Source organism: Meleagris gallopavo, chromosome 14 (genome assembly GCF_000146605.3).
Source record: "Meleagris gallopavo isolate NT-WF06-2002-E0010 breed Aviagen turkey brand Nicholas breeding stock chromosome 14, Turkey_5.1, whole genome shotgun sequence".
NCBI lineage: Eukaryota > Metazoa > Chordata > Aves > Galliformes > Phasianidae > Meleagris > Meleagris gallopavo.
Window position 1 is genome coordinate 8,223,852 of NC_015024.2, and position 13,107 is coordinate 8,236,958.

General features: G+C 37.7%; 1 protein-coding gene across 9 annotated transcripts in view; it reads right to left on the reverse strand.

Moving 5' to 3' along the window:
* Positions 1-4,310: 4,310 nt before the first annotated feature.
* Positions 4,311-13,107, reverse strand: part of HESX1 (HESX homeobox 1) — a 9,391-nt gene continuing 594 nt past the window's right edge. The window contains exons 1-6 of one of the 9 annotated variants that reach the window (XM_031555557.1): positions 12,808-13,064; positions 12,314-12,467; positions 6,521-11,010; positions 6,198-6,403; positions 5,803-5,904; positions 4,311-4,892 (exon numbers count right to left, since the gene is read on the reverse strand). In XM_031555557.1, coding sequence (XP_031411417.1) covers positions 4,794-4,892; positions 5,803-5,904; positions 6,198-6,403; positions 6,521-6,713 — 600 coding nt within the window. In that variant the 5' untranslated portion in view covers positions 6,714-11,010; positions 12,314-12,467; positions 12,808-13,064 and the 3' untranslated portion in view covers positions 4,311-4,793. Of the gene's footprint in view, positions 4,893-5,802; positions 5,905-6,197; positions 6,404-6,520; positions 11,011-12,313; positions 13,065-13,107 lie in introns of those variants that run through there. The other 8 variants (XM_031555558.1, XM_010718492.3, XM_019620093.2 and 5 more) reach the window with 8 other exon arrangements.

Consider the following 13,107-nt stretch of genomic DNA (forward strand, 5'->3'; position numbering starts at 1 on the left):
AACTAAATCTTCGCTGTACAACAATTTAGCCATCAGCAGGCGTTCCACAAACAGCCTACCTCGTGATGGCAGACACCACCCAAACTTAAGATGTAGAACTGTAATTCTAAGCTCCAGCCACAAGAGGGCAAAAGTAGCCCACCGTTTTCAGCTGTATTTGAAATACTGAATAACTGCTTCAGTATTTGTAAATTTAAATGCTGGTCTAAGCTGGGGGCAAAAAGAAAAAAAAAAGGAAAAGATTAAGGCACAGTTTATAAATAGTCAACAGCCTCTAATGCAGAATATTTGATTTGCTGTCTTCTTAATTTATTTAATAACAGCATCAATCATACAACTGAATCCCAGGATGTTTTTGAACATCACTGTGGTTGGTAATATAAATCTAAGTATTAAAAACGTGAAATATATCATTAAAAGGTATAATATTTATTTTCAGTTAACTTATTAAGCATAAATTGGTTATATGTAGGCAAGATTCTAGACAACATGGACAAACAGCAACCACAATAAAGGTATTAAAATAACAACTGGTAAGTAACAAGAAAGTATTAAACAAGATCCAATAACTATGTTGATGTAAATTTACAGACATGATGTTATGACAGTTGGCATATTATTGGCAATTATACCAGAATTAGGCCGAAACCGTGTGTGTGGAGTCACCATCCTTGAAGGCGTTCAAGAAACGAGCAGAGGTGGCACTTAGGGACATGGTTTAGTGGGCATGGTGGTATCGGCTGCTGGCTGGACCAAGTGACCACAGAGGTCTTTTCCAGCCTCAATGATTCTATATACCTAAGCATTTTTTGTTATATTCTCACCTCGGTGAGGATAAACATCCTGCAAAAACAAGTTTTTAGAAGAAATCCAGTTTATTCCTTCTTATAAATTCAATAAATACATATTTAATTTGGGTACACACACACACAAAAAAGAACTCTTCCACCTTTTGTCTCCCTTTCTCCTTCACCTAGTGTGGGGTCTATTTCCTCAGAAAGGAATCTGGAACTGATGGCTCTTCCACAACCCCGGATTACCATCCCTGCCGACAACTGTTTGCCCATTACGATCCCACGAAGTTCCTTTGTGATGCAATCAGATAGAACCCTTCCTCTCTCCTCCCCACCCCGGAGATGCTCAGCAGCCCCAGCTCCTCCCCACATGAGCTAATTACATAACAGCAAATCCTATAAAATTAAGTGATAAAAAGCATCAACCTGACAACTGATAGAGAAACCACTTCTAGCCAAGAAATCATAACAAACATCATTTTACAAATAATTTCTAAGAAGCTTCGATTTTATTTTTTTTTAATCATTAGTCAGCCCTGAGAATTCATCTCAACTATTTGAAATTACCTTAATTTCAATGTTTGGTAAAAAAAAGTTGTTTGTTAAATCCAGCCATAGAAATGCTTGGTTGAAGTTTTGAGGCTTCATTTACTTTCAATAATTACATCATGTTCCCTTCTGTGGAACTGTAAAACACCCTGGGTTTTGTTGCTTTAGAAGTATTTTCAATACAGTACTTTGGACAAGAAAAATGCAGGCATACTTACACCCAGTAGGAAAATTGTAATAGTTTGCTGGGGTACAAGCTTGCTGTTTGTAATCACAGAGTTGGTAAATCAAATAACTGCCAATACAAAATTTTAAGTTCAAAAGTGTTATAAATGTAGGCTTTAAAAATCTAATATTGGTAACTTAAAGAATGTTTCAAACTATGCTCTCACCTATACTGCAAGTAATAATACTAGAACAGAACCTAGGAAGCACTTGTCGTTTGGTGTGATTTGGGAATGCCTTCAGGCCATGAGCACAGATCATCTTTTTTGGATGGCAATAGGCATTAATGAAGTTCATGTCTAGAAAAGTTTTTTAAGCTTGAGACATCAAGAAAGAGAAGAAAATCAATTTCAAGCAAATAATTACACAGCCCAGCATCCCAATTACGGTCACTGGCACAGGACCCCGTTTCAGGAAAGCACTACTAGCATGTTTAAGTACCGTTACAATCAGTTCTAGGAGAGCCTCATCAATTTATCACTAACCTAAATTACAGCTGTTGACGAATGCTGACATCACAGCTTGCCAATACTAAAACAGGGAAGCCTTACCACAAGCCAACTTTCTTGCTGGATGTTTTCACTGTCTTTGTAAACGTAAGAACTCATCTCAAGGTCACAGGGTCAAATGAGCTCTTGAGCCAATGCAAAATGGTTGGAAGAAGAAAAGGAGGTTTTGGCTTCGCAAACTTGAAGTCAAATGAGGAAAAAAGATGACTGAGGTTTTTCCGATCATGGTTCTGAAAAGTAGATAAGCAGAAGCATCACAAGACAAAGTATACAAAACAGAAATGGGACCAGATTTCAACATGCACTTGTGACAGTCTCATCCACTATTCTTACCAGGACCAGCTGTGCTCAGATAGCTAACAATATTACATGTACTACTGAGGTCATTCAGAAAGCTGCATATTATCAGGAAGATTGGCAAGTACTATGAAGTACAGAATAATATTTTAAGATAGAAAAGAAATTTAACCATATACAAGAAAGTCTTTGCCACAGTTTAGACCCAAGCTGGTCAAAATAGGCATATAAGTGAAGTTAAAGGTTCTTCCTTAAATTGTTGATGTATTTACTTCAGGAAGAACAATCTAAGCCAAGATTAAAGAAATAACACAAACGTTATCTGACTTTTGCTCCTCACAATGCTATGTAGAACTCCAGGTACAGAGCAAGCCATCCCTCTAGTAACATTTGCTAATTGAGAGCTGGATACCAGAGCTGCTGCTGCTATTATTCCACTCCTCTTAAATTGCTTTGTCAGACTTCCGTCACTTGAGACAAGTTCCATTATAACAGACATTAGGTGCATTTAGGTATTTGCCAGATAATAGAGTAAGGTTCTTAGGCATTGGTCTGTACAGATTAGTCTAATCTGTTGCTGTTGGAGACCTTGTTTCCAGCAGAAAGGTAAACAATAGTTTCAAATTACTTGCACTAAAGTTAAGCTACAGGTACTACATGTCTTGAGGTGAAGAGAAAAACAAAACAGAACTCTCGCATTTCCAATATCGTCTTTAGCTCAGAACAGGTCTGCATCTGAATCAAACTTCTTTCTCTAGAACTATTTCTAATAGATTTGGTGCCATTTAAAATGCTCTATCCAAAAATGCTTAAGAGAAATAGAAGTTCAGTTAGTAATATTAAATGCTAATGTTACTTCCTAAATTCAAAGCACAAATAGTTAACATTTCAATATTAGGTAAAAGTTTCTTATTTCCACACTGAAATAGGTTTTCAAGAAGTAAAATCAAGCAATTTGAGATTTCTGGGCTTCTATAAAAATGAAGGCAATAAGCCCATAGAGTTGTATTTTGTTTGCTTTTAATGACATAACAGGTATGATGTATCTGGTAAAATCCTAAGCTAACTGCACTTTGAAATTCCTTGCAAACATTCAAAACTACTGAAACTGAAAAGTAGAATGGATTTCTAAGGAAGATCTTAAGCTAAAGGAAGAGGAGAGCACAAGTTAGGAAGGGGTGTAGTGATCAAGTATGGTCTGGAAGCAGTTAAGACAGGTCTTTAAAGTTTTAACACCAACCTGGAGCACTAACCTAAGTGCATTTGGACAACTAGAACAGTAGAAGAACTTATACAGTTTTTTCCATGTTTCCCTCACTGCCTTTTGTTTGTTTGTTACTACATTTAACCTATATTGACAGTGGCATTCTTCCTTCATGTCCTTGTAAGTGATTCTAATAGAAACCAAGTGCCAGAGCCTGCATCAGCCTGGTGACAGAGCTTGAAGACTTGGGCTTCAGTTTTCTCTCCAGTGAATATCAAAATACAAAATATCTGTTTCCTCAAGAAATCTGGAATCCAACACCAGAATACATAACTGGTACGTAAGCTCAGTAGCTAGACATTACTTCAAGAACAAATTGTTAGTTTAAGATTTATAAATTTTTAAAGCTTTGCCCTACAGTACTTTCTTGCTTTTCCATCTTGTATATTAAAACCATTTTCTTTGCACGAGATGAAATAATTCAGTTCAGTTCTTTGATTATTACAGATATAGTTTTGCTTCAGAATAAAATTCTGAATTATTCATGTCAGCCATGCAGCAAGACTCAGTATGGCCTTATGTCTGGTTCACACTGAGAAGAGAGGAGATATCTGAATTGAAGCACTAAATAGACAAGTAGACAAATAATATTCTAAACAGAAATGAATTAAAATATATTAAAAAGATTACAATTTTAAGCTTCTTTTAATGAAACAATTGTTCAAATTGAAACTATTTTAATACCAGTCTCTTTATTTTCATGGAGAGAGAAAATGAGGTCATACTCTTCTTAAAAACTGTTCATTAGAATTTAAATAGCTAATCTGTTTAATGTATCAAAAACTATTTTGCATGTTAAGAATTATAGACTTTAAAAGTAGGAAGTTTAGTTGCCTTCAGTGAAGCCTGAAGTAATTCACAGGAGCTGAAAATCTTATGCAACTCAGAACTTACGGTTCACTTTTTAATTGCAAAAAATATCTAAACTTTTCTGAACATATTTATTAAAATATATAGGAAAAGTTCACTTTCTCCACAAAAATTAGTTTATAATACTTCACATATTTACAGTTTATTTGAGTGAAATATCATAATCTTTCAAATCTAGGGATAAAATCATAATTAATATATGATCATTGTTTAATACAAATAATGACAATGCCAGTAATTCTTCAAGTCCTGTTAGAGTACTATAAAGGCAAACCATCCTTCCTCCTACTCTAGCAGGCTGGAGGTGAAATTATTTTTCACCATAAGAAATTGCGATTCTCGGTGTGATCTCTTCAGTTTTGCACGACGGTTCTGGAACCAGATCTAAAATGGAAATAAAAAGGCATGTTTTTCAGAAACACAGCCCTGTAAACAGAGCGGGCTTTGAAATGCAAAAGTATTCACACAACCCTACAGTATTTTGTCAGTAATTTGGAAGTATAACAGACAGTCAGAATTTTCAGTTGATGACCTGCACAAATTAAGACTAAGAAAATAATGCCCTCAGCTTCACTGGAGAATGAAGAGCAGCTTCACTCACGAAAACACAAACTAATATCAACTTTGGTGACACTCAGTCAGACCCTGGCATTCCTGAACATCTGGAATTCACACACAAGTCTTCAGGTGTTACTTCAACTGCTTGATGAACTGCAACATCAAGCTTCCCGTTAAGCCAAACATGAATGGCATCAAAAGCATAATAAATATCAAGGAAAGGCCCACATTCTAATTCTTATTGTATGCTTATCACATATGAGTTGTTAGAAATCAGTAATTAAAGCCCTGAGTTGATTTTGCTTTTGGCCAGATGAATGGCATTGTCTCAAACACTGGTTTAATGCACGTATGCTCTCCTACCATTCCCAAAACACAAACATATTTTCATACAAATTATTTCAGTATTGACTTCAAATTATGTTTTAAACTGTGTTGCCAAGCATAATAAACGTGATTTTAGAACCTAGGAGCAAAAGATTGGAGGTTAATAAAGCAGAAACTGCAGAAATTTTACTGTGACAAATGTCTCATCAATGCCATGGGAAAAGGCTTAAGATTTCAGAAGGAATTTAACGGCATCCATTTCATGAATCACTTCATACCACATGTAGAAATGCACATTATTCTATGCTGACATCAAAATTATTGCTACTACTGATAATTTACCTATTTACATTGACAGAGAGTACATATGGAAGGAAATATGGATATTTTCAAGTAAAAATTCAATTACCTGGATCCTGTCTTCATCTAAATCTAGCTTGCGAGCTAATTCTTCTCTAATATCAATGCCAGGGTAGGAGTTCATTTTAAAAACATTTTCCAAGACTTCAATCTGAGGAAATTAAAATACACTCACTGAGTGATTGTCACTACCTTTAGAAGAGTTAAAAATACCATTTTAGTTTGTTTTATAGGAGACCTCTGAATTGTGCTTGGGCAGTTCTGATTTCATGCAGAAACACCAGTCCGCTGAAGTTAGCAACATAACCAAATTTACACAAGTGCTTAATTACATTTTTCTACAGAGAGGTACACAATACTGAATTAGTCAGCTCTTAGAGGCTCCTGCCAACTTTTTCTAAACTACATTGTTACCGATTCATCAGATAGTAAGAAAATCCATACCTGGTTTCTAGTGAAAGCAGTTCTCGGTCTTCTACCCCTGTACCAGCTCAATTCTCGTTTGAAAGATAGCCTTTCAGTGACTGAAAAATATTTGTCACATTTCAAAACTTTTTCCTCTTGCACTGGATTACTGTTAGCGTGAAATAATGAATTTTCATAGGAAACAACAGGGATTTGCAGATGGGTATTACTGTCATCACCTAAAACTGGAAAAAGCAAGCAAACGTGAACTTCATTTCACTGATTTTCAGTAGAAACATGACTGTATATTTTTTTAAAAGGAGTAAAAGCTTGAGAGGTTACAAAACAGACTGCTGGCTTACCCAAGTTGGTGCATGCATCCATCCACGGTCTGTGAGGTTTCACAGCTGCAATGCCATCCTTCTTCTGCTCCAATCCTAAAATACTTTCGATGGAAAATGAGCACTGTGTGGTTTTATTTTCTACAAAACCAGACACCTTCTGAAGATTCTGAGATGCTGATGGATTAGCTGCACACAGCGATGTACTTGCCATGGTTTCACCTTCAGCCAGCACAGCACATACACTGTACTTGCATTTCTCCAGAAGTCCTCCTTATAGCTATGTTGACAAGGGGGTTGGATTTGCAACGTCATTAATTAAATCTTTTATTAGAAAGTTTTAGCATGTCAATGAAAACTCTCCCACCAAGAGGCACGAGGAGTTAATTGTTTATTTGTTTGCAAGTAATTAGCAACTAATGGTGACACTAGGGGGGCCACCAAGAGGGACAAGAAGTGTTATCTCTCCTAACCAGAACATCGACTTAACTTTCTCAAAAGAAGCTATGCACAAATATAGGACTTCTCTTTTATTTGAAATCATTAATGTATAAAATCAGTTTTTTTAAAAAAACTTTATACTCTAATGGACTCCACTTACCCAAACATAGCAGCACGATAGGAAACCAGTCAAGTAATAAGTAATCTCATTTAAGTGAATTTCCTTCCAAGGAAATTTAAAAAAATAATCTCTTAATGCTATTAGGCTAATCCCAATGAAAATGCCTCTGTTTTTTCATATGCATATGTAATGGTGAACGTGGTCAATAAAACAACAATAGCTTTTGGCATAAGGCGCTGTGCAGTGGGTTGGCAATGTTGTCAAAGCTCAGTGTAATTGCCTTCCAAGTGCCTGGATTAGTTAGCAGTAACAGTTGCACCAACTATTTTAAATAATTCATACATTCATTTTTCTTATTAAAATAGCTTTGTCACAGCTTTTTTGAAGGATACAGTATGTGAAATTTCCTGATCACACTATAAAAAATAAAAACAAAACTTGAAGTAATATTAGCCACACACTTGAACGTACAGGTTTTAACACCCTTGATCTGCTAGGTGTTTTTCTTTCCTGTAAGTGGGTTTATAACCAACAAATTATTCCACAGAGCACATACTTAAAATGACCAAAAATCATGTGTAATGGAGATAAAGGATTTAAACCATTTCTTCTGAAGTTCAAGGTTTGAAAAGATGACTGATTTCACTCACTATAAAGAAAGCATCGGCTGTAACATTTTCAAACTCAACTATTGGCCATTTACACATGGTCAATAACAATTTCTCATTTATGAAAACCTCTTTTCGTATTTTAGATACAGCTATGTGATAAATACAAAAATGCAAGCAATATTTTTCTTTCAGAAAGCAAATTTTACCCCTCTAAAATATAACTTTGGAGCATGTGATGTAGGATCGTACCCTTTCAGAGGAAAAATCTCACCCTTTTGTTCTTGTTTTACCATTTACTGAGAGTAGTTTATTCTGTGTAATCAGTCATATTCTCATGGTTAACAAGTTATACAAAGAAAAACACAGAAAATAAAGTACAGATACTCTTCATTTGTAAACTGCCCAAGTCAAATCTTTAGGAATAATAGAGCAGGATAACTTGTAGGGAAACGGCACAGCATGGAACTGGTGGTGCAGAGTTGAGGGAGATTCTAGTGTGAAAAACAGAATCATACATTATTTTATGTCAGAATGACATTCGACTGCATGACACTGACTTACTGGACTGACTCAGCAGTGATTCAAGAAGTGATCCTACCAAGACTCCTTATCAACATGTCAATATATGCTGAAGGGGCAGCAGAATAAACAGTGACCACCTGCGAGCTGAGCTCCAACCACCATTTGGCAGCCTCAGCATCTATGAAGTATAGACACAGAAGAAAAATCATACAAAGCTGTATAAGAAGCTCACTGGCTACTGACATGCCTTCTGATCGTGTCAGCATCGAGGAAGAGTAACAAGGCCCATAGGACTCATAGGAGCTTCTTGTCTTGACTGCAGACTTTTGACAACACACCAAGTTGAGAGGCTGCTGAAGAGATAAAGCTAAGGCTCTTGTATCCCAAGCAATTGATAAATCAGTTTTCTGCCTCTACAGTTTCTAGATGGAACACCAACTTTAAGAAGAAAAAGCCCCCAAAATATGAGTCAAAAAGAAATCAATACAAATCCTGTAATGAATTTGGTGCCACTTACCAATTTCTCTATCCTAAGGAGGTTTGAAGCACAATCACTGATAGACAGTGTCTTGAATTCAGAAACAAATGTGGACTTGAATAATAAAAAAAAACCTCTTAATGAGTGTAAATGTATTTGGTTTCCAAATACAGACCACTATCTATGTATACATATTGTGTGTGTCAGTGTTTTTTGTTTTTTTTTAATTTTATAAAAGAACTTACACAAAAACATTTCAGAAAATATTCATTTCACCATAATGAATATCAATTAGATTTACTGAAACTACATGGTTTACAGTCAGATTACCGTATAAATCAAGTCCCAAACTGCTAACTGCCTTCATAAGCATGATCTCTTCAGGAAACTACCAAGAACTGCCACAAAAGGTACCTGGAGGTAGAAGTAGCACTGAGGAAGCACACTCCTCCACAAAACAAACCATTACATTAACCAAGTAGCTTTAACTTGTTTTGGTCTCTGAGATTGTGGAGGACAAAAAAGAAAACCCTTCAGAGTAGTTTGCTTTTAGCTCCCAGTTGGAGGTTCTCATTCGTTCAGGGTTTATTTCTTTGTTTATCTTAAGGACTTTCCAGGAAAAAGACCTTAGTCGCTCTCAAACATAGGTTTAATAAAATAAGTCAAAAAACAAGAAATGGATTTGACAGGCAGAGGTCAGAAACTAATCAAATACTGCCATCTGGTGTTTATGTTTGCTCAGCTGCTACATTTGTTCAACAACGTTATCTGAATAGGAAACTTAAAATAATTACATTAATTTGCTCAAATCAGACCTGGAGACTGCAGCGCAGTAACAAACACACCAACACTGCTTTGAAATCGTGCATGGCTGCAACTCCACAAAGGAACTGGAAGTACCAATTCAGAAGCTCCCAGGGTAACTGCTCACAGTGCGTCCTAATTTGAGGAATTCAGTGAAAATGAAACACCACACACCTAAGGGACCCTTACAGTGCTAGTGTAAATCCATACAACTGTTCATAAAAATTTCACATGAAAAGAGAATTTATTCTAAAAGTAACGAGTTTGTATTAACACCAAAATGAAACAGAGGTAAATCTACTGGAAAGACTGGGTGAAGATCTAACAACCAAATGGGGTTATATTTCTTTAAAAAGAAGATTGCTAAGCTGTAGAAGAAAGCAATTTGTCATAAGCAAAAAAAAAAAAGGTCAACAAAGCTTTTTACACAGAAATGAGGATAAAAACAAATTCTCGATAGAGCAGAAAACGTAATTAGTTTTAAACTCAACTCAAGCCATTTTATGATTCTAAAGCAGCAGAATTTGATAGCAAAGATTTGGATTCCACTTCCTGGAATTCACACTGCAAGTATAATTCAAGCTTGATTCTTCATTCAAAAATTTTATCTCATTATCCTAGTCCATTACAAACAAGCAGTTCTTCCCTTGTAACCCATATGAACAGTTTTGCCTAAATACGTTTGTAGGAACAATGAGAGCAGGATAAGAAACTTTACAGTGAAAACCCTGGGTGACAAAAATCAGTCACAGAAGAAATCACTGTTCCTTAAATATTCCAAAACAATCTTCTAATAGAATTCACACTTGATGAAGCAGAAAATTCATATCCTTTGCAGATCTTAAACCACCAGTTCTTTGCCTAGGGACAGCAGGGTTCGTCCCTCGAGTGGATGCTAAGTATTGCCACTACCACCCATAACCACATACCACACCACCCACTGCAACTCCGCTGTCAGGTTAGCTTTCACAACAGCCTGTGCTGTATTTTCAGCCTTTTGGAACACTATGAACAGCACACGTAATCTTTCTTGATTACTTATCACACAGAAAATTGCCTTTCATCTCACCTTTCCCACAGCTCTTTTACCCAAGTGTAGCAGTATATCACCACCTTAGACATTTTGCTGCACAGATCGACCTTTCAAATATGTTTTGAACATTAATTACAGAGATTATATTCAAAGCCAACTACAAAACTGTGAAGGTTTTTTTGGGGGGGAGTTTCTTTTTTTTTTTTTTTTGCAAGAATACCTTAATACCTTCAACATCATTTTTTTCAAAGCACAACTGAAAGCAGTTAGCTATTCCTTAGTTAAGTGAAAGCTACTTTGATCTAGGGCGATTAAGTGAACACAACATAAATTCAAGGTAAATCCAAGGATATCAGAAGGAACAGTATGCTTGTTAACCTGTAACATGCAAATAAAGCCTACCTGATCCAGGCAGCTAATTCCACTCCGCAGCAGAGCCAAAGTTCTCTCCATTAGGGACACATCTGAAATCCTTAAAAGAGCTGTTGGCTGCTCTTTTCCCTGTTTATACAGTGCCAAGTATTAGTTCTCCACACTTACAGAGAAAAAGGAAGAGTCATACACACTGAGAAAGTTTACAATTCTGATAGAAGCATAACACTGAAAACATGCTCATTAGTGGATTCTTACGGATTCCTCAGTTCATTGCTATCCAATCTCCTCCACTGCAGCCAAATATATATCCCAAATAAAACTTCTAAATGCCTTCTGCATATTTTTACAAATATCTGAATGTACAAGGCTACTAAGGCATTATTGATTGTTTCCATTTAAGGGACCTATTTAGAAACCTAACTATGAAATAGAAGAAGCTCTGGTACACTACAGAACAACTAGAAAGGGCTCTCTCTTGCTACTAAAATGAACTGATTCATTAAACTGAAATATCAAGATCAACAGAAACAAGAAACATCATGCTACGTGCCAATTGAGATACCAAAGCACATTTTTACATGTTAAAAACTTGTCTGTTACCATTTTGTTTAGATACAGAATCACAGAATGGTTTGAGTTGGAAGGGATTTTTAATATTATTGAGTTCCAACCCTGCTATAGGCAGGGACACTTCCCTCTAGACTAGGTTGCTCAAAGCCCCTTGAACACCTCCAGTCAGGAGGCTTTCACAACCTCACTGGGCAATCTGTTCCATATCTGCAAAAGTTTCAGTTTCTTAAGGGCTGTTTTTCTCATTCTATAGGAGCTAAATAAATGTGCCTTTTCTGTCATTCACAGCTGTAAAAATGCAAAGGTAACTAGAAATAATTGTTTGAAGTCTCTTACTACCTTTCTGAGTTCTACTAAGGGAATGACACTAATATATATTATGAAACAGAGAGCAATTCTTACAGAAGACCGCTGTTAGAAATTGGTCAGAAGTTAACTGATATGAAAACCAGAAAGTTGTGCACATGTATGTAGGTCATGAGCCAACACTGCCATTGCCTGCTCGTACTTACAGATTCGGTTAAAGCTCAGCAAGCAAAAGATCAAACAAGAAGATACAAGCCTCAGCCTTTAAACCTGGTAAGATAACTCTGTATTTCTCTCATTTGATAGGTACATAAGGAAGTTAGCAGTGTGGTTTGCCTCAGCCACATGAGTCATCAGATGAGCTGGTAAAAGAACCACTGAACTGAGTTCTAGCAGTGACATTTATTCACTGCTCCCTATGGGGAAAAAAAGAAGAAAAAAACCCCAACCAAACAACAAACAAAAAAACCCTAGCAACATCAATTGCTTGCAGTTTAATACTTTTTAATATCGTAAAGATCTTGTCTTTATGTTTTTAAAAGCAAAACGTGACCTGATAGAACACAAAGTGAGGGCTTTCTGACAGGACAGCACAGCACAGCAGTGAGCGCTTCGCTCCCCTGGGCCATCGGGCACAGCTTCAGCGGGCCGCACACCGGGCACCGGACGGCACAGCCGCTCCCTTCCAACGGGCACCTCCAGCTGCTCTGAAACGCAGAAGTGAAAGCCAGCAGCTTCAGAGCTGAGCCCGCGTGCAACTGCGAACGGCCGGCACGACTGGGTTGTGGTTTTGTCAGAGCTTTCAGAGCGAGAATGAGCGCACAGCCTGCTTCGGCACAGCGTATGTTTATGATTTTAAGTCAGTTTAAATTAAATATACATCATTAACAACCTGTACGTAGCTTACGCCTCCTCAGAGATCTATCCTTAAAACACGAATTGCTTGACCCAGGGGGGTAACTTAAAGCACAACACCGAGGCACGGAGCTGTAGGAAAGGCAATTCATGAGCAGTTTCTTCCTCCTCCGTGGAGCAACACGCACCGACCTGGCGCAGCCCAACGAGCTCCCGCCCAGGAGCGGGACGGACGTCTCCACCCTGACGGGACGCGGTGCCGGCTGTCCCCCTGCGCTCCCCACACAGGTACCGCCGCCCCGAGGCACCAGGCCCCGCTCCCGCCGCACATCGCGCGCGAGGACAACTCGAACCGCCAGACACCTCTCGTCAGGCGGCCACTGAGGCGGGAACGGGAACGCGAGCAGACAGAAGGGCCCGCTGACCAATAACGAGTCGCGCGGCTGGGAGGCGGAGCCAATCGTAAGGGACAGCGGGCGGCGGGCGGGAGGG